This window comes from Glycine max, chromosome 20 (genome assembly GCF_000004515.6).
Source record: "Glycine max cultivar Williams 82 chromosome 20, Glycine_max_v4.0, whole genome shotgun sequence".
In the NCBI taxonomy this organism is placed as follows: Eukaryota; Viridiplantae; Streptophyta; class Magnoliopsida; order Fabales; family Fabaceae; genus Glycine; species Glycine max.
Genome location: NC_038256.2, coordinates 25,253,023 through 25,274,858, shown reverse-complemented (window position 1 = coordinate 25,274,858; position 21,836 = coordinate 25,253,023). Strand labels below are relative to the sequence as shown.

The 21,836-nt window shown below is 37.3% G+C and overlaps 1 protein-coding gene across 8 annotated transcripts in view; it reads right to left on the bottom strand.

The window, feature by feature from the left end:
- LOC100337655 (ubiquitin specific protease 12) overlaps positions 1 to 21,836 on the bottom strand; it is a 68,053-nt gene that overhangs the window by 8,751 nt on the left and 37,466 nt on the right. For all 8 annotated transcript variants that reach the window (XM_014772213.2, XM_006605237.3, XM_041013024.1 and 5 more), the window contains 11 exons: positions 21,239 to 21,316; positions 21,014 to 21,102; positions 20,828 to 20,936; positions 20,667 to 20,735; positions 20,381 to 20,491; positions 17,305 to 17,360; positions 17,035 to 17,212; positions 16,785 to 16,886; positions 16,628 to 16,699; positions 6,817 to 6,882; positions 5,440 to 5,505 (listed from right to left, as the gene is read on the bottom strand). In XM_014772213.2, coding sequence (XP_014627699.1) covers positions 5,440 to 5,505; positions 6,817 to 6,882; positions 16,628 to 16,699; positions 16,785 to 16,886; positions 17,035 to 17,212; positions 17,305 to 17,360; positions 20,381 to 20,491; positions 20,667 to 20,735; positions 20,828 to 20,936; positions 21,014 to 21,102; positions 21,239 to 21,316 — 996 coding nt within the window. The remainder of the gene's footprint in view (positions 1 to 5,439; positions 5,506 to 6,816; positions 6,883 to 16,627; positions 16,700 to 16,784; positions 16,887 to 17,034; positions 17,213 to 17,304; positions 17,361 to 20,380; positions 20,492 to 20,666; positions 20,736 to 20,827; positions 20,937 to 21,013; positions 21,103 to 21,238; positions 21,317 to 21,836) is intronic.

Sequence of the window (21,836 nt, the reverse complement as noted above, 5' to 3'; positions counted from 1 at the left end):
TGGCTGATAGTTTCTTAAGAGATGTTGAAGGCAATCCAATCCAGTCACTTAGAAGAGATGATTGGATTTGGAAAGCAGACCCAAGTGGCCAATACTCGACACAAAGTGCTTACAATCTATTGATGGGGGAAACAATAGGGGAGACTCATGATGGAGCTTCTAAGGAATTATGGAAGCTAAAGATCCCAAGCAAAACTTCAATATTCGCATGGAGGTTAATTAGAGATCGATTGCCAACAAAATCAAATCTGCGAAGGAGACATGTAGAGATTAATTATATGTTATGCCTGTTCTGCAGGAACAAGGAGGAGGATGCAACTCATTTATTTTTCCACTGCAGCAAAATCCTTCCAATATGGTGGGAATCTTTGTCTTGGGTGAACATCTTAGGTGCTTTCCCACAAAAACCAAGGCAACACTTCCTTCAACATGTAAATGGTTTGAATGATGGCATAAGGATTAACAGGTGGAAGTGTTGGTGGATGGCTCTGACATGCACCATATGACAGCAGAGGAACAACATAGTGTTCTCCAACGACACCTTCAATGGCAGCAAACTGTTGGATGATGCAATATTCTTACTTTGGACATGGCTTAGAAATATCAAGAAAGATTTTGTAATCCATTTTAATCAATGGTCAAGTAACCTTAGAGAAGGTTTTGCTATCAGCGAAGGTAGTCTATAGATTCATTTATGTAGCCAGCTTTTGGTTCCTATCGAGATTGTATTAAGTCTGATATTTGGAACCAAAGGAATAGACTATCAAAACTATGTATCTTTTGTACCTCTGGTACCTCTTATATATATATATATATATTATCTTTGCTGATCAAAAAAAAAAAATTACTCCCTCCAGTCCTTTATATAAGAAACAAAAGGGTATTCTTTGTTTGTCCTCATTATAAGAAACATAGACCCACTTTAAGATGTATTAATTGTTAGTTTTCTTTTTTACCCTTCATGTTGTGAAATCCATTAATGAGGTAACTACTCATTTCTCATGCATTTATTGGTCTATTAAAAATATAAATTACACTGTTTCTCATGTCATTAAATGCAACTACTTCTCAAACAAAATACCTTAAAAGGGTATGTTTTGAATAAAATTTAAATTTGACATTATTAATTAAAACTAACTAACTAAACTATTTTTATTGGTCTTGACGAACGAGTAACTTGTTTCTATATATAGGACAGCAGGGAGTATTAAATTTGTCATGATGTATTTAAATATACGATTTATTTTTCTTTTTAAATGTTAAGCCTCTTGACCTACATAAAGAGTCAAGTTGATAAAAGCTTATTGAAGGATAAATTTAGATCCTATAGAAGCTTTCCTGCAAAATTGGCTTTTAAGTTGTAATGAATGTCAAATTAGATCTCAATAGGCCAATTGACTAATTGGATATTTGTTATGAAGTTTTCAACTCTGCTAAAGACCAAAGTTTCAGTGATATAATTTACCATAAATTAAACCATACCATAAGATCCCTCTTGACAAATTCCTCCAATGTCCTTAACCTCCTTCTATTCCCAAAAATTAAACCTTGCAAACTACTCTTCTTGGTACATATGCTAACTACCTTAATTGTTTTTTGTCATCTTTTCCTCAATCGGTATTACACCAATCTCTCCTCATAAACAACCATTCTATATCTTGTCTTGTATGGCCACTCTTAGAATGTGAGTTTGGGCCTAACTCAACCCCAAAAGCCACACATACATATTACAGTATAATACAGACACACACACAATATGAAATAAGCTTTTAACTAGGCTAATAGGTCAAGACAGGCTTTTGAAAAGACATGGTTAGGCCTAAAAGAAAAAGTCTATGACAGGTAACAGACTAGGCTTAAGCCTTGAATTTTTAAATAAGATAGGCTTTCTAAGAAAAGCCTTGCTCACCTTAGCCTATTCCAACCTCTTCATGTTGCCTTAGTAGAGTCTTCACTCTTTTTTTCGTTCTCTACCTCTTCAACCTTTCCACAATCACCTTCAACGCCATGTTTTATAAAAACAGCATGTGGAACAGTTTGTTTTTTTACATATTTGGTGTTGGAAAGTCACCGTAATTGTTGTCACCCCTAGCCCTCCTTAATTGCAGTTTATCAAAGTAGGTCATCAACGTCTCGAAAAGGGCTATCAACAAAGAGGTTGATCAGAAAGGTTGAATGAAGAGTCGTGGGTCATCTCGAAAAGGCTACCAATTTTGTAGGGTTGAGTTAGGCCCAAAACCCATATTCTAAGATAGTATCAGAGTCTTAATTGTCACACTCCAAGATCATTGCCCTGGGCATAAAGGGGTGTGTTGGGAAATCGTCTTAATTGTGGTCACCTCTACCCTGCCTTAATTGCGGCCTATCAAAGTTGGTTTTGAATGTCTCGAAAAAGACTACCTATGAAGGGACTGACTAGAAAGGTGGAGTGAAGCATCGTAGTGTGCAACCATCAAAATGTGAACTCTTAAGAAGTTAAGATCCCACATCAACTAAAGATAAGGCTTAAGTAGTACATGTAAAGCTCAAGCAATCCCGACCATTCATGTCAATTTTGTGGGATTAGGTTAGACTCTATGCCCAAATTCTAAAATGTGGTATAGATTAAACTTCTCATTACAACAAAAACACATTCCTTTCTTGTACTTCTCCTACCACTCCTCATTGGTCAATCTTTTTGAACCCCTCATTTTGGTTCAAGTTTCCCATGCTATTGCCAATTCAGCCACTAGTGATTTTTCCCATTAGTTTCTCATTTTCCCTTGGCCTCCTCAATGAAGTTGCATCTACTATCACAATTCTAATGATGGATGTGCTTCTATAAGAACAACCTGATCTTGTTGGTTGATACACTTCTCAACCATTTGCACCATCCTAATCATTTCCAATAATGAGTTACGTTCGTAAAGGCTTGACTTCAGCCAAAATACCTTCACTATGAATTCATCACTCAAAGCACCATCCTAATCCATTTAAGAACATGCTTATCAAATTTTGTTCCACGCCACTCAAAGCTCTCGCATATCTCTCTATTAGAGATAAGTATGCAGTTTGTTCAACTGCTTCTTTTCTGTTAATTAGTTAGAGTTAGTTGAGATGTTAACATCTGTGTAACTGTCTATATAGAAACATGTGTACTATCTTGTTATGTAAGCTTATCATAATCAGATTACACTCAACCTATTGTTTCTTATCTTTTCTCTCAAACTATAATACTCTCAAACTTCACTATGAATTTATCAATTGAGTGAATTTGCTCCAATATTGATGGGTTCTGTATCATTGAAAGTTGAAATCTCCAAATTACAGTGCTCTTGGACCCTTGCCAAGATGGATTAGGATTTAGGATTCCCACTAGTATAACCAACCAACCGAGCATTTGTACTTCAAAAGCCACCACGATAACTATTGTCTGTCAAGGGATCCTCTCTTCATCAGTAATGCCTTTAACATGAAAGTATTTATCTAACTTGTTTATCCAGCCCAACTGTAAGCGTCTTCTCTATTAAAAATGGGTATCTTCAAATTCTGCCATTTCTCTCCAATGGTATTGCCGGGTACTTTGTCGTATCCAAATCAATTTTCCTCATTGGTAAGATTCCATAATTCTTCGTTTTGCACCAACCAGTCAACCATTTTTCCCATAATTTCCACTAATTTTTTATGATGGGTGTTTTGCAGGTTGAACCAAATCTCATGCGTGTCTTTGTCCACAGTCCAACCCTCCAACACTCTCCATTAGAGAAAGCACTTATACTAGTTTGATACAAACTGAATCAGAAAAGGAGAATAGAAGAAACTTACATTTAACAAAAAAAGAACAGTACAAATCCTACAAGTAATTCAAGAGACTTGGGTCCTCCCACTAAAATAGACCCCCTCTTAATAGGAGTATCCTAACCAATTATGGAACCATTAAAGTGACCATAAATAAATATTTTAAATATTAACTAAAAAATAATGATAATATATGCAATTTTTCAAACTTATAAACCAAGAACCAACAAGGATGTCAATGCATACTACAAGTATCTTCTCCAATTTGGCAAAACACAGTTAACCGGTAATGAGTAGTATCATTGGTCCCCAACAAAAACAGAATGGTTGTCTGAAAAATGTCGCATCACTTTCCTGCTCTTCATTTTCCTTTATCTTTATAATATATTTGTCAAAAAACTTTATTATTTTTTTCCCTCGCTCCATGTCCTTATGTTTTTTTACCATGTAACTCCAGGTCCTAATCTCAAATATAACAAGTATATCAGATGGAGGATGGTCTTTCAAAAAATGCTTGTTGTTTGACAAGCCCAATGACGCCAATTGATCTAGTTTTTCATCTCCAGATTTGTAATTTTTGTCTGAAAATTCCCTCCCTTATACTACGTCCCTGATTTTCCTCCACCTTTATGCTTCCAGCTCCTTCTCTCAAGTAAGAAAAGTAGATCAAATGGAATATAGTCTATAAAAATGATAGCTTTGAACAGGCTCCATGAGCGGGCTATGTCATTTCAACATCTGTATTCAAATACGTCGTTAACCAAGCAAACTGATGTCTTACTGAAATTATTATAATATAGCAAAATCCCCTTCCTGCGACTAATATTTGGTGAACAATGGAAGAACTAGACCATACAAGGAATTGATAATGGAATAAAAAAGAAACGAAAATACAGGATAAGCAGCATTTCAAGGGACTGCAACCCCCTTTCCAACTAAAATACCTCTTTATCCCCCTTCCCTTAGCCTTCCCCTCTACATTTAACTAACTACCCAATAACAAACTCCCTTATCTTCTCAAACTATATTTTGTTTCGACTTGCCATACAGTATTTTAGTTTTTTTCATTAAGTATTTTTTATTATATTGTTGCCCCCACCCTATCCATTCCATTTAAATTTCTGCTTTCACTCTATTATTAATAGAAATGGAATTAAATTAATAATTTAATTCCATTGAAGCTTGGAGTAGATCCCTAGTTTCACTGCAAATTTTAATGAGGCCAAATTAACCCTTATTCTTTCCCTTTCCTAACTTGTTCTATTACAATTGTAAAAAAAGAAAAAGCAATAAACGAAGAAATAAATAAGAGGAGATTAATTTCATATATTTAATACTTAATTGGATCTATAAACTTTTTATCCCCACTCCCACTCATTCAGACTAATTCTGTTATAAAAGAACATAACCCTATCTTATTCTTGCATTCTGTTATACAACTGACAACAAACTATGATCCTATCTATTCTTGCTCATCATTATTTCTCATTATTCTGTTGTAACAATAATCCCCATTCCCACTCATTCAGACTTAAACCCATGCTTCTTCTTTCTAGCATATATGTGGATAGCTAGAGGTCCAACAAAATACTAATAGATAACAACTTATCCAAACTATTAAACATTATTTTAATATAAAACAGCATATATACAAATATTTACCTCCTCTGCTCGTAGAGCACAATATTGATCATTAATGTTCTCAATCTTTTCGCTGACACGGAAAATCTGCAAAAGATAGATCACAAGAGTATGAACAAAACTACCCAAAATTTGGAACATTTTCTCATAGTTAGAAAGAAAGCAAACAGCCAGACATAACTTGCTGGAAGTAGGTTAAGCAGGTTGAAATGCCTAAATTAAAAGGCTACCATTAGCAATGTAATATTTTGTCAATGCATTGAGATAAGAAAGATAAACTTTGAAAAATTCAATATTAAATTAGACAATTAGATCAAGCTAAGGATTATATTTGATGTACTCATTCAGAATTTCAGACAGCTCAAGCATATGGTCTACAAGGTTTCATAAGTCGAGGGTTTCATTATTTTCCCCAGGAGCAGATATGAGATAAAGAAAACAATATTATACTAATTACTCGGAACATTTCAATACATAACACTCAAAACTCCATTTATACTAGGACTCTAGACGAAGTACAAGTTGAATTCTAATTCAAGCCTCGCCCACTAATACATTCAGCATTTCGATGCAAGATTACACTCAAGCATATTACTTTGAAAAGACTATTCATATAAAATGACTTGTAAATTAACTACCAAAACTCGCAGACAAGGCACAGCTGTTTCATTGTGCCAGATGCGTTATCAACCAATAAGAGGGAAAGATATAAAAAATTCAACAGACAAATCAAGTAAGTATAAGCCAATCAATGTTGCTTCATTCTTTGTTCATGTGTTTGGGTAAAGTTTTAGAATAAAAGAGAAGTCATTTGTATACTTCTCTTGGGACTTTGCTTAATTTTGTTATTTTATGCATTAGAACTTTGTTTCTCATGACACCAAAATTCAATTTGCATTTTATTAACTGCACTTACTATAGAGAGAAAAACAGAGAAGAATGAGATTGATTAATGAGTTATTACAAAATGGAAGAGCTTCTGTTGACAACATCCATATATACTACAGAAGCTTGACTGATGTGACAGTTACAACTGTCTGAAAGTGACAGTTACAACTGAGTGAAAAGTACAACTAACAACCCAGTGGATACAGTTATTAAGAGTTATTCACTCACATTTTTAATCATTATGTATGCTCTCTTTCAATCATTTTTAAAATATTGGCACTACTTTTAAAACCATGTTTGTGTTATTTGAATTATGTTTGCAATTTTCTTTTACGGACTAGCTGTATGGCTTCAATGATAAGCCTGAAACACCTGGGCACCTGATCACATTTTCAAGAATACCATATGAATTCACTTTTCACCTCATGAAGAGCAAGAGAAATCATTTTCACTACTAATACGATAATACTTGTATCTGAAAGTGAAATTAAAAAACTAAATTCTCCGCACCTTATAGATCTTGTGATAGAAAATTTCAAGCAATCTAAGTTCTGCATCAGGATGTGATAAATCTACCTGTCTCACAAAACAAAAAATGTTAGTTAAATTTAGCATAAAGCAGAAATCACAACTGTATGCATACATTACCCCACCAAAATGTGACCCAAAACCATATCATTTTTTACAAAGTCAAATTAGAATTTGAAAGAAAAGGTAGAGGTTAATGATTAAGGAATTCACAGACCAGAAAAAACCACAACAAATACAATAACAACAGCAGTGCTATAAAAGTAATCTGTAATCAGAGTAAAAGAACTCTCCAATCTCTTTGCACGTCCAAAATACTGATCCCCTGCGTTAGAGTATAAGTTGTAATAATAATAGCTTGTGTTTGTAATAGCTGCAAGTTATAGTCTCTGTCATGCTGAACGGGCATGAAAGATATTGATTTGTTTATGTTAGTTATGATTCCAACTAACTGTACACACACACGCATACACATGTATCAAAGTTTAAGAACAGGGAAAAGAATAAAAATACAGAATAGAAAACTGATCTTACTGATTCAGAAAAGTTAGTCTTAAATGCAGTTACAAAGGAGGTATCCTCTAGACCTTGAAGCTAATCACAAACTAACTAACAGAATTCTGTTAAACTAACTAACAACTAACAGAATTCTGTTATTGAAAGAAAAGTAGTTAGCTTATACTAAGTGTCCTGCAATAACTGTTTGTAACAGTTATTGTTATACATTCATTCTAATTCCCCCCCCCCCCCCCCCCAAACTCAAGGGGAAGGTTTTTCTAAAGAAAAATGCTTCACATTGAGTTTGTCCCGTAGTACTTCAAATCTTGTTGAGGAAAGTGGCTTGGTTAAGACATCTGCCCATTGATCTAAGGCAGGAAGATGCACAACAGAGAGTTGTTTGGCCAGAACTTGTTCTCTTACAAAAAAGACATCAATTTCCATATGCTTTGTTCTACTATGGAACACTGGATTGTGAGCTATGGACACTGCACTTTGATTATCACAGTAAATCACAGGAGTTTGAAAAGAAACATGTAATTTTGTGAGAAGGGTTCGAATCCAGGTTAATTCAGTAGATGTTTGGGCCAAGCTTCGATATTCAGCTTCAGTGCTCAACCTTGCCATGACTTTCTGCTTCCTGAACCACTAGGATATCAAGTTTGAGCCAAGAAAGACAGTTGTTCCTGATGTGGAATGTCTGTCATCAATATCTGATGCCCAATCAGCATCACAAAAAGCATAGAGTGCCATAGGTTTTGAAACAGAAGCAGGTTGAAGGAATAAACCATGAAATATAGTACCCTTGAGATATCTTAATATCATTTTGACCACAGCCCAATGAGAATCCAATTGATTAGCCATATACTGACAAACCTTATTAACAACATAACTAATCTCAGGTCTAATAAGGGTAGCATACTGCAGGACACCCACTACTGACCTATAGAGAGTTGGATCATGAAATAGATCAGCCCCATGTTTGGACAGTTTGCAGTTTGTAACCATAGGAGTAGAGATAGAGTGTGCCTGAGCCATTTGAGTTTTATGAAGTAGATCTCAGACATACTTGCTTTGAGACATCAAAATAGACCTGTTAGGGAGATACTTAATCTCTAGACCCAAGAAATAGTCTAAGTGACCTAGCTGTTTGAGAGAAAAGGTTGTATTCAATTTTGAAGTTAACTGTTGAATGAGAGAGTTAGAACTTCCTTTGATGATGATATCATGTACATAAACTAAAATGTAGACAGTGTGTTGTTGATGTGTATAAATGAACAAAGAGGGATCACACTTGCTTCCTACAAACCCAATCTGTATTAGTGTCGACCTTAACCTATCAAACCACTGCCTTGGAGCTTGCTTTAACCCATAGAGAGCCTTGTTAAGTTTACAAACCAAGGATTTTCCTTCAACTTCTAAACCTGCAGGTTGAGACATATAGACAGTCTCCTCAAGTAATCCATTTAGAAATGCATTGTTGACATCAAGCTGAAATAAGTCCCAGCCTTGTGAGAGAGCATGAGTTAAAACTACTCTAATTGTAACTGGTTTTACCACAAGAGAAAATGTTTCATGAAATTCAAAGCCATGAACTTGAAGAAATCCCTTAGCAACTAGTCTAGCTTTGTACCGATTGATTGAACCATCAGCATTTTCTTTTATTCTAAAGACCTACTTGCATCCAATAGCTTGTCTACCAGCTGATAATGGAACTAAATCCCAAGTTCTGTTTCTCATTAGAGCATTATACTCCTTTTGCATAGCTGCAAACCATTCTGAACTTTCCAGGGCCTGCTTTATACTTTTAGGTTCAGAATGAGTAAGAAATAATGAAGGATGCAGCCTAGGATTGTGTATTCCAGATTTAGACCTAGTTTGCATAGGATGAGTGTTAATGGGAATTAGAGTTGATGCAGACACAGATTCACTATGAGACATAGTATTTGATGATTGAGGATGAGTAGGAGAGGGTGCAGTTGATATAGATTCACTAGATGACACTGTATTGGATGATTGAGGGTGAGCGGAGGTGGATTCAGATGAGGTTTGATTTAAGGCAGTAGCAGAGAAACCAGGAGGAACAAAGGGAACTAAAAGGGAATTGGAGGAAGGTATTTGGGAAAGTGAAGGTGTAAAGGCTGAAACAGGAGATAGGTCAGGATTGAGGCTAAAATAGGAAGTAATATTTTGTGTTGAACTAGAGGGAGAGGAAAACAGATCTAAATATGGAAACTTAAACTCATTAAACAAAACATCCTTAGAAATATAAATTCTATCAGTTGAAGACTTTTCGATAAACTTAGTGAGAGTGGAAGAGAAAATGAAAAAGATAAAGCTGATATTATTGCTCAGAAAGAAAAACTCAATGAGTTCGATACAACAGAGGTATTTAAAGAATTCTGACTTGAGAAACTAACCACTACTAACTCTAACTACCTCTGACTAAATTCCAACTGAATGTAAACTAACTCTAACTACCTCTAACTAACTTCTAACAGAATGTAAGTACTCGGGTGCAATTTAGAGAAAACTAATAGCCTTTACAACATATGCACTGCTGTCACATTACTAATTGCATCACCTTACGAGAATGAGAGATGGAGAGAAAGAGTAGAGAGAGAAACAGTGGGTGGGAGAGAGTTAGGATTAGGAAAGAGAGGAGAGTTAGTGCCAGGTTACGAACGAGAGAGGGTTCCCGTCTGACTACTGAAAGGATAACAACAGGACAGCGTCAATCATACAGGCGAGCGAATTGGAGAGACCATAAGGACGTCATTTCTTTCTACTTTACGAGGATCCCTGAAGATGCAACAGCAGAAGAGTTGTGGAGCCATTTCAAACAGAAAGGAGATGTGCGAGAGGTCTTCATACCCCGGAAAAGAAACAACCAAGGAAGGAGATATGATTTCGTGAGGTATAAGGGGGTGAGAGACATGCACCAGCTTCAACAGCAATTGGACAATATGGTGTTTGGAGGATTGAAGATGAATGTTAACGTCCCCAAATATGGGAGAACAAAGAAGGGAGAACAACAAACAGTAGAGAGGGGAAGAGCAGAGACCAGACAAACTCAAAAAGGGAGCAGAGAAATGTACCTGGGCAGGATATCAGGAAGGAAGATGGGAGTCCAGCGACGGTCGTATGCGGAGGTACTCAATTGGAATATCCGAACACCAGCACAGACGAGAATACCAGACACACTCGAATACACAAGCTCCAAGTCCACTTCTGAAGTGAGTCTTGACATACCGATCATGGGCAAACAGTGGCTCAACAAGGCCTGGGTGGGTAGGTTGAAAAACCTAGCAGTTTTCGATAGTATAGAAGAAGACATATGGTGGGATAATGGACAGAACATATCACCAAAATACGTTGGTGATGATATGGTCTTATTACTGGGGCTCACAGAAGAGAAAGCAGAGAGAATGCTCAACGAAGAAGATGAAGGATGGGGAAACTTGTTCTACTCAATAGAGAAGTGGAATCCAAATCGTCGCCCTGGCTTTAGACTAACTTGGCTCCAATGTTGGGGAATACCTTTGGTGGCATGGGATATGAACCATATTAAGCAGATTGTCGCGGGTATAGGTGAGCTGGTGGATGTTGAAGAGAGTATAGAGGAACAAAGGAGGTTCGATGTTACGCGGTTACTAATCAAAACGACATGGAAATCGTTGATCCAACACACGGTAAATGTCCAGATACAGGGGGAGAAATTTTCGGTGCACATAGCGGAGGAGAGTGGGCCTATAGGAGCCAGGAGGCAGATAAGGAGAGAGTATGATCTCAACTCATCAGAGGAGATCAATTCCGATGAAGGCGATGACAAAGCAGGGTCTGCAGGCGAAATGCAAGGGTGGCGGCACAAATTTCAAGCAATGAACGTGATGGAGGACACAAGAGCACCAACGGGGGGAGTGACCTTGGAGGCAAAAGCTATGGAGGACACGGCGGTGGAAGGGATGTCGGGGTGTGACGACAAGACCCACAGAGGGAGAGGCGATAGTTCGCTGTCACAGACCCAAGGGAGAGCTCGAGTCCAAATGGATACTGTTGATGGTGCAGTTGACAGGGGTGGCAACGAGAAGAGGTTGCGATGCGCGGAGGACGGACGGCAACTCAATCAGCTGGCTCGGACAGAAGAACCGTCGCCGGGATCAGGCGGCGCGGGCAAAAACAGAGAGGAGACTTCGCAGAGTAGAGGACACGACCCACAGGATAAAGCTATTGTCCGATGGGTCGTCAAACAACAAAACAAAACGTTGACAGGTGCTCAGTGCATGCAGAGCAAGGAGGAAGAGGCACCAGTGTCGCAGGGAGAAAGGAGGAGCAACTTAGAGGATGAAGTTTACCTAGGGCGGAGTGTCAGCTCTGTCGACAAGGACAGTTTGAACGAAAATGGAAATATAGGGGGGGAGACAAGAAACGTTGGAGGAGACGCGTACGAGGAAGATAAAGGAAGTTTTGAATTACCCTCACCCAAGTCACGTGGAAAGGAGATGACGGGGCTGGTGGAGCTGGGCCATGCCATTGACACCCCCCTTAAAACATGCTCTAATCAAAACATAGGCCCAGTTTTAAAGACTGCACCGTTTTTAACCCCTATGTTAGTATATTCCCGTAAAGGGAACATCAAAAAAGCAAAAGCCCACATTGTTGATGTTGCTTCGAATCAAGATGACTCAAGCCCAGAGCGTATTCAAAATGGGCCATTTCAGCAGAATAATAACGGACATGGATCAGCTAACTACCAAATGCAAACAGCAATACCATCATCAGATAAAAAGCACGAAAATCAGCTCCAGGAGGAAAAATCTGATCCTCACGTAGAAAGTGTGTGGAGAATGATCAATGAACTGGGGCTGACAACAGGTTCATCTCAAAGAGATTATATTCAACAGCTGTCAGACATGGAGGTTAGAGATGGTGTAGAGGTAGCTAGGTTGGGAGACAGGGGAATGATCTCATGAATATCATCTCTTATAATGTAAGAGGGCTTGGGAGGGGGGTTAAATGGCCAACAATCAAAAGAATGGTTAAAGAGCATCGTATTGACCTTTTATGTTTACAAGAAACAAAAAAGGAAAGTATTAATAAGATCATGTGCCAGGCGTTATGGGGGAATTCTGATTTCTCTTGGGAGGATGCTCCATTAGTAAATTCAGCCGGTGGCATTTTCTGCATATGGAATCAAAATTCTTTTAAGGTGGAGAGTAAAATAGCTGGAGCAGGATTCATTTTGCTGTCAGGGAAATGGGGCCAAGAATCGCAATCAGTGCGTGTCATAAATATCTACTCCCCTTGTAATCTGCAAGATAAAAGGGTGCTGTGGGATAAAGTTTCTCAGCTGAAAAACCAGAATCCGAGTGGATATTGGTGTATCCTAGGGGACTTTAACAACATCAGGACTCGTGGAGAAAGATTGGGGTCCTCACAGAGGGGGCTGCTGGATGGGAGCATTGGGGAATTTAACAATTGGATAGAGGAGTTGGAGTTAGAAGAGGCGCCTTGGGTGGGAAAGAGATTTACTTGGTTTAGACCAAACGATACAGCTAAAAGCAAGCTGGACAGAGCCTTCGTTTCCCAAGAGAGGCTTTCCAAATGGCCTGGGTCAGTCCAAACACCGCTGGCCAGGAATTTCTCGGATCACTGCCCCGTATTACTTAGATCCAAAAGTATTGATTGGGGCCCAAAACCCTTCAGACTATTGGACTGCTGGTTAGCTGATAACTCTTTCAAGAAGTTGGTGTCCAAAAGTTGGTCGTCCAACCCTCAGAGTGGATGGGGGGTCATGTATTAAAAAACAAAATCAAAGCTCTAAAACAGAAGATAAAAACTTGGAATAAAGATAAGTTCGGAGACACTTTCAGCCGTTTCAAGAAGATAGAGGAAGATCTAAATAAACTAGAAGAGGAATCAGCAGATAGGCAGTTGGACGATAACGAGCGGATACCTCGAAAGAAGCTTCAGCAAGAGTTATGGGAGGCAGTCCAAACTCATGAGTCGTTGTTACAACAGAAGGCAAGATCTAGGTGGATTCAGGAAGGAGATTGCATTTCGAGATACTTCCATTTGCTGATAAATTCCAGGAGGCGGTCCAATTGTTTAAATGGAGTGATGGTTGATGGAATATGGAAGGATGAGCCAACAGAAGTCAAAGAGGAAGTTAGGAGATTCTTTTCTCAGAGGTTCCAGGAAACAGATTTTGACAGACCAACATTGGATGGGATCAGTTTCAATACCATTGATTTTCAGCAGAATGCCATGGTAGTGGAGCACTTTCAGGAGGAGGAGATAAGAAGGGCGGTGTGGAGCTGTGGAAGTGATAAAAGCCTGGGCTCGAACAGGCTTAATTTCAAATTCATTAAGCAGTTTTGGGAAGTCATCAAACCAGATTTCCTTAGATTCTTTGACGAGTTCTATGTCAATGGAGTCTTCCCGAAGGGCTTGAATGCATCGTTCATAGCCTTAATCCCGAAGGTGGCGGACCCTCAAGGGTTTAATGAATACAGGCCTATCTCCCTCATAGGGTGTACATATAAGATTCTTGCTAAAGTGTTGGCTAATAGACTGAAGAGAGTTATGTCAGGCATCATTAGTGATTGTCAGTCAGCATTCATACAAGGTAGACATATGCTCCATAGTGTGCTGATTGCAAATGAGGCAGTTGAAGAGGCTAAAAGATGTCAAAAACCATGCATGGTTTTTAAGGTGGACTATGAGAAGGCGTATGATTCTGTGTCTTGGAAATTCTTGGCTTATATGATGAGGCGTTTGGGTTTCGGTCCGAAGTGGATTCAGTGGATTCAGGGATGTCTAAAATCAGCTTCCATCTCGGTCCTCGTTAATGGGAGCCCTTCCAAGGAGTTCTACCCGCAGAAAGGGCTCAGACAGGGAGATCCGCTATCACCCCTTTTATTTAATATTGCTGCAGAAGGTTTGAGTGGCCTAATGTCAAAGGCGATTGATGGAGGACTATATAAGGGATTCCTAGTGGGTTCAAAGAAGGTGGAGGTTAGCTTGCTTCAGTATGCAGATGATACTATATTTTTGGGAGAGGCGACTATGGAGAATGTAAGAGCCATCAAAGCAATACTTCGTGCTTTTGAGATGGCATCGGGGCTAAAGATAAATTTTGCCAAAAGTAGCTGTGGGGCTTTTGGGGTACCTCATCAGTGGACTTATGGTGCATCCAGTTATCTCAATTGTAGAGTGATGTCTTTTCCTGTTACTTACCTTGGCATCCCTATCGGTGCTAATCCTAGAAGATGTCAGACTTGGGAACCCGTAATCACTAAATGCGAGAGAAAAATGGCGAGATGGAAACAAAGGCATTTGTCCTTTGGGGGGAGAGTGACTCAAATTCCGTGCTAACATCTATTCCAATTTATTTTCTATCTTTTTTCAGGGTCCCTAGGCAGGTGGTAGGCAAGATAATTAGATTACAAAGGAACTTTCTATGGGGGGGTGCGTCTGATCAGCACAAAATTCCGTGGATCAGGTGGGAACCGGTGCATAATCCTAAGGTAAACCTTCAAAAATAGCATCAACATGCTCCTCATGGCGAACCGGAACTCCAACATCGACGAGCTCGTTTACATAGTTTTTGATTTTGTGAAGGTACTTGTCCATCATTTTCCCTTTGAGTGAGACAGCACGCATTGCCATTCACAATTGACGTGCCCTAGACTTGGTGTGAAGACTGAAATGCTCGTGAATCTTCTCCCATACTTGATAGGAGTGGTTCGTGCCTAGCATGCGAGAAAGGACAGACTTCGAGAGTGTTGACTGAAGCCAAACAAGCAACATTTGGTCCTGCACTTCCCAGGCTTCATATTCAGGATTAACGCGATCCATGATCCGATCATCCTCTGTGTGAAATTGAGGTGGAACAATCGAATTAACCACGAACCACTGCAGTTTATGCAATTTGATGACTGGCTCAACATATTGTCGCCAGTGTAGATAATTGGAATCATCCAATTTTTCTGCTATTGTTGTCGGAAATGAATGTGAATTAAAACTGAGATGCAGAAGCCATGATCGTGAAGATGAAGCTCAGTAAATTGAGGAAAGTGAATTTTATGTGAAAACGAGCTCTGATACCATATCGTAGTTTAAGAGCAGGGAAAAAACAAAAACAGAGAATAGAAAACTGATCTTATTGATTCAGAAAAGTTAGTCATTAATGCAGTCACAAAGGAGGTATTTATAAACCTCTAGACCTTGAAGCTAATCACAAACTAACTAACAGAATTCTGTTAAACTAACTAACAACTAACTAACAGAATTCTGTTAGTGAAAGAAAAGTAGTTAGCTTATACTAACTGTCCTAACTGTTCTGCAATAACTGTTTGTAACAGTTATTTTTATACATTCATTCTAATAACATGCTTCATTCTAAGAAAATTTCAGTTTCATCATTAGATTTTCTCTTATCTTTGGACTTCTACACCCTGAAAGAAACTATGGGACATGTCGCAGCAGATGGCAATACTCTGTTATCAATGTTGCAGTTATGTGATTTTAGGTATGGGGAGGTAGAGGGATTAAAGAAAATGAAACACTAATTGATATTAATTGATATATAAAGACATAATGTTCATAAAACCTAAAACACGAAGCCTTATTATACTAATCATAATTCTAACTAATTAGCAGAACCCTTTGTAAAAACATTTAGATAAGATAAGGAGATATGATGACAATAACAATTAGAATAAATACGGATTAGTGCTCTACGTTTTATACACACATTAACAGATTGTAATACATTTGATTATATAATAGAATATTATACAGTGCCTTTCTCTGTTCTCTATCCGCCAATGCCTATAACTCCACAAATTCAACAATTTCCAATGCGCCTTTTCCTGTTCTTCCATTATTCCATATGGGATGGAGAAACAGAAAATCCTATAAATTTAGTGAGTTTCTGTATACAAAATTTAAGTGATGTGTTATGTGTGTTGCAGATGGGGAGGAGTCTTGGGCATTGACCCATCCCAAAACCATTCACATAGTAAAAGCTTTATAGCATTAGGCTTCCAGTTTTTGGTGTGTTGCATTAAAGTCACACTATAAGCATATGAAAAGTTCTAAAATTGAATTGCTTTCACACAAATTATTAATGGTAACTATCCGTCTTAAAACCTCTCTAGTACATAATAATAAAAAATAAATAGGCAGGCAAGCCAAAAGGTATGTTTCAATGTGTCTACAGTATGTGTCTATAAATCCATGTGCCTCAACAAAATTTATCAACTTTGATTATGTGGGTTTACCATCATACCTTTGATTTAAGATCATTAATTACATCAGACACAGTACTATGTCTCGGTAATCTAATAGTATGAATCACAACCTGAAAAAGGATAACTCGGTTAGAAGTATAAGACTGGTGGAAAATTATTGAGTAAAAATTGAAAGTGACGACTAACAGAGCTTACTTCATCGTTGGTATCATGATGGAAAGCAATTTTAAGAGTTTTTAGGCATTGCAATTCTGGCAGAGGGATATCCAATACTTCATAGTATAGAATATCAGAAGTCTAGAAACAAAACCAAAAGGCAACAATTTAGCATATTGGAAGCTTATGCATAAAAACCCAAACAACTTGAAGTCCGTGCAACATTATGCAAATATTTTAGAATGTAAAAAAATCAATTGCAAAAATTTTGCACTGGAAAACAACAGACCTGATTAGAGTGAATCAGCATGTCTGACAAATGTTCCATTCCTCGGTACTTGATAGACTGTGGTTTAGGTTGCTGGGAGTAGCAGTTATGAGATGTGAGTCTAATTTTAGAAGGATCACTCAAACCAATATGTTGAGCAACTTCTTCTACAACATTGTCATAAGTGTCAAGCTTTGTCCTAGATGATCAAAGAGCAAAATTGAACTATCAGATATACTTTAATCATAAGATTATAGTAGAAAGAGAATAATAGATTTAAAAGAAACTAACAGCTCCAGACTAAATTCATCCTCCTTTGGTTTCTCCAAAGTCCTAAAGCGAACAACCTGCATATCAAAGCAAGGTAAATAATTGAATAGATCAAAATAGTTTTTTTTTTTTCAAGGCCAAAAAGGATAATATATTAACATAATAAAAGGGCAATAATTGAATCACAAGAATAGGTCAAATTACTTGACAATACAGAAATAATGTCCACAAAGCAGGACTCTTTAGTCGCAACTGAGACCGTGACACTATGTTGAATATTTTAATTTTTACACGTGGAAGTCTAATGAAATCAATTAAAGAATTTGTTTGCTTTTTATGTCTTTCATAATTGGAAAAAAAAATGAGGAAAGATCAAAACAACTCATTTATTAGGAATTCAACACAACATCCAATGTGCACAGAAACAATCATCAGTGGCTTCCCCAAAATAAACCACAAGCTGAATATCAACAAAACATGTGATTTTATTAGGAAAACACAAACTTCAACTTGAACACCAAAAAGGCTTTTCCAGTATGGAGTCTAGACACCATCTTATCAGCGAGTGTTTAAGATATAAAACTACCATTAGCCTTCACCTTATAGCTTAATCTTTAAAGAGAATTCCTACACATGGTTCTAAAGTATTAAAGTTAGTTGTATAACATGTACCTTCTCTATTTTGTACTGAATACTGTTTGTTCTAGTAACAACTGTTTGAGCCTTGGGCCTAGTTAGTTAGCTGTCCTACATCATCTATATATGGATGATTCAACCTCCTGTAATGGTTCAATCAATTCATAATTAATTCAGTTAATATTCTGTTAGTTTAAGTTACAATTCTCTCTCTATACCACTGAAATTCAACATGGTATCAGACCAGGGTACGAACCTTAATGCCCAGAAATTTTTCTCCATACTTTATTTAACATGTGGTACCTTGTTCCCTTACTTCCTGGCAGACAGCCCATTGGCAATAAATGGATATTTCAAATAAAAGAAAACCCTGATGGTACAGTAAATAGATACAAGGCCTAACTTTTGGCAAAAGGATTTCATCAACAGTTCGGCTATCACTACACCAAGACCTTTTCTCCAGCCATTAAACCAGTTACTGTTCACATCATTTTGACCCTAGCTCTCACTTATAAGTGATCACTCCATCTTGATGTCAACAATGCTTTCCTCAATTGGCTTCTTGAGGAAGAGGTTTACCCATCCATATATAAGTGATGACTCGACCTCTAATTAAAGAAGGTTTTCTTGGACACCTGTCAGCTACTCGGGAATATTACCCATCCATCTACAGTAACATTTTTTTCATGTTTCTTTTATTTTCATTACAATTCTTTTACTCTTGTAGCTATTTACATAAATTACAATTCTTTTTTTTTTTTTGCTATTTACATAAACTAACATGATTATATACACAAATAAATATATCTAATCAAAATTAAAATAAACTTTAATGAATATAATTTATTGGGTTTATTGGGTTCTCTTGAATATAATTTAATGAATACGGCGGGTGATGGAGCAATATCGCATGGACCAACAAGACTTGCACTTGATTTTTATTGACTTGGAGAAAGCGTATGATAGAGTGCCTAGAGAGATTTTGTGGAAAGCTCTAGAGAAGAAAGGGGTTAGGGTTGCATATATTCGAGCTATCCAAGATATGTATGATAGGGTATCGACTAGTGTTTGGACACAGGGTGGAGAGTCAGACGATTTTCCCATCACAATTGGTTTGCATCAAGGGTCAACCCTTAGCCCCTACCTTTTTACCTTAATTCTGGATGTCCTCACGGAACAAATCCAAGAGATAGCGCCGAGATGCATGCTTTTTGCAGATGACATAGTCCTCCTTGGAGAGTCGAGGGAGGAGTTGAATGAGAGGTTGGAAACTTGGAGACGAGATCTAGAAACACATGATTTTCGCCTAAGCAGAAGCAAATCGGAGTATATGGAATGTAAGTTCAACAAAAGGAGGGTTTCTAACTCAGAGGTGAAAATAGGAGACCATATTATCCCTCAAGTCACACGGTTTAAATATCTTGGGTCTGTAATACAGGATGATGGAGAAATTGAAGGGGATGTGAATCATCGCATTCAAGCAGGATGGATGAAATGGAGAAAAGCATCGAGGGTGTTATGTGATGCAAAGGTACCGATCAAGCTAAAGGGAAAGTTTTATCGGACTGCGGTAAGACCGGCGATTTTGTACGGAACAGAATGTTGGGCGGTCAAGAGCCAACATGAGATTAAAGTAGGTGTAGCGGAGATGAGGATGTTGCGGTGGATGTGTGGTAAGACTCGACAGGATAAAATTAGAAACGAAGCTATTAGAGAGAGGGTTGGAGTAGCGCCTATTGTAGAGAAGATGGTGGAAAATAGACTTAGGTGGTTTGGGCATGTAGAGAGAAGACCGGTAGACTCTGTAGTGAGGAGAGTAGACCAGATGGAGAGAAGGCAAACAATTCGAGGCAGAGAAAGACCCAAAAAGACTATAAGAGAGGTTATCAAAAAGGATCTCGAACTTAATGATTTGGATAGAAGTATGGTACTTGATAGAACATTATGACGGAAGTTGATCCATGTAGCCGACCCCACCTAGTGGGATAAGGCGTTGTTGTTGTTGTTGAATATAATTTACAATTACATATTAACTTATCTAATAAATATAATTTTTTCAAAAAATTTATTTAATTAAAAGGGTGTCTTTACAAATTTTAAAACTTAATATCAATTTATCTTACCTGATAAAATATGCAGTCTCATAATTTATTAATTAATACAATTATATTTTATTGTTAGCATATTACTTATATTTTTATATTACATATTATAGTTACAGATGATTAAATTATATATGCAAAGGGGACTAATAACTTTATAACCACTTGGATGAGAAACTAACTTTTCAAGGAAAGTTAACACATCAAGAGAACCCAAGGATAAGAACTCATATTTCATAATTGATGCAGTATGATTCCTTCTTATAGCAGGAGATATTGAAATTAAGGACACAACAGTTCAAATTTACATAGAATTCAACACCCAACAAGAAATTATAAGCAATTTAAACAGTTCATACCAAACGGTTGTGCACATATTCCAAGAAAGAAGGAACATCTGGATAGCGATATCGCTCTCCACTTCCAGTTTGGACGGACTTTTGGAAGCAAATAATATCACCATCCTCAAGCTGCTCAAATTATAACGGTACAAGCAAAAGTCACAACCATAGGTGGGAATATTTATTAGTTATTATAAACTTAAAACAATGTAATATGTGCCTGAAGTCGGAATAAGAAATATAAAGTAAACATACTCGAAAGCAATGGAAACCCAATATAATGATAGTCACTCATAATGTATACCTGACTCCCAAAGAATGTGGATTTCTTGTCAACCCGTTCACACATGACATTAGGCACAAATTTTATCTCCTGAGCATGCATAACAGAATGAAAGCATTATTGCACTTTATTGATACTGCAACAATGGAACATAATTGTACATGAGATGCAGATTGACTAACCTCGAACATGTCTATATCTTGATCAGGAGCATATCCAGCCATTTCATTTAGTTTTACCAATATATCTTCTGGCTTCCCACTACTCTTCACAAAAAGCCGCCCAACATACCTGATGAAACAGAGGAAAATACATTTTGTTAGTAAAATGCAGATTCACCTCTGATAAGTAATAGGCAGAGCAAGTACCGAAGCTTCTCATTTGAAGGTTCATAAAGTTTAAAGAAAAGCAAGAGATTCTCTTTTGACTTCTCAGGAGGAGGAATAGGGCGCAAATCCTGATTCATTGAGCAAGTTATAAGTAACAAATCCATGTCAGTTGTAGCTCACTTAGAAGGGTAGGGAAGAATATATATGTTTTAATGGTCACAACCATACTATCCAGGAAGACCAAATTACTGAGTAAATTATTACCTGCCCCATTTCTAGTTCCAAAAATAACTTCAGCTCTGCATTATTTGCTTTAGTGGAAACTTCTCTTAGCAGTCCAACCTACAATTGCCACAGCACAAACATATCACACAAATCATTATTAGAAAAATAATCACAAAATATACAGGATATAGGAGAAAGCACTTTAAAAAATGAAACTTCCAATCTCACTATCTTTCGTTCATTTCTTTATTAGTAGTAGACGTCATTTTTATCATCTACTGTTATTGACCACAATTATTATGTCATATTCAAATGAAATTTGGAAAGAAAGAATACAACTGGTTGGAACTTCAAAAAGATAGAAAAGCATCTGGCTTATATGATAAGTAGTTTACATTCATAATACTACATCCCAAGAATCATAGTCCAAAGCTCCATCATATTTATTTAAAAAATAATAATAAACTACAGAATAGGTCAAAACATAATAACACTGAATAGTTTTTCACAGAGCACTCTGGAGTGGCTGATTACAAAAAAGCTATTTTGGGATAGTGGATAGCACAATGGCCATTATCCTGAAGATTGTAGATACGAGATAACCAATTTATACTATGCATATATAAATGCTCAAAAC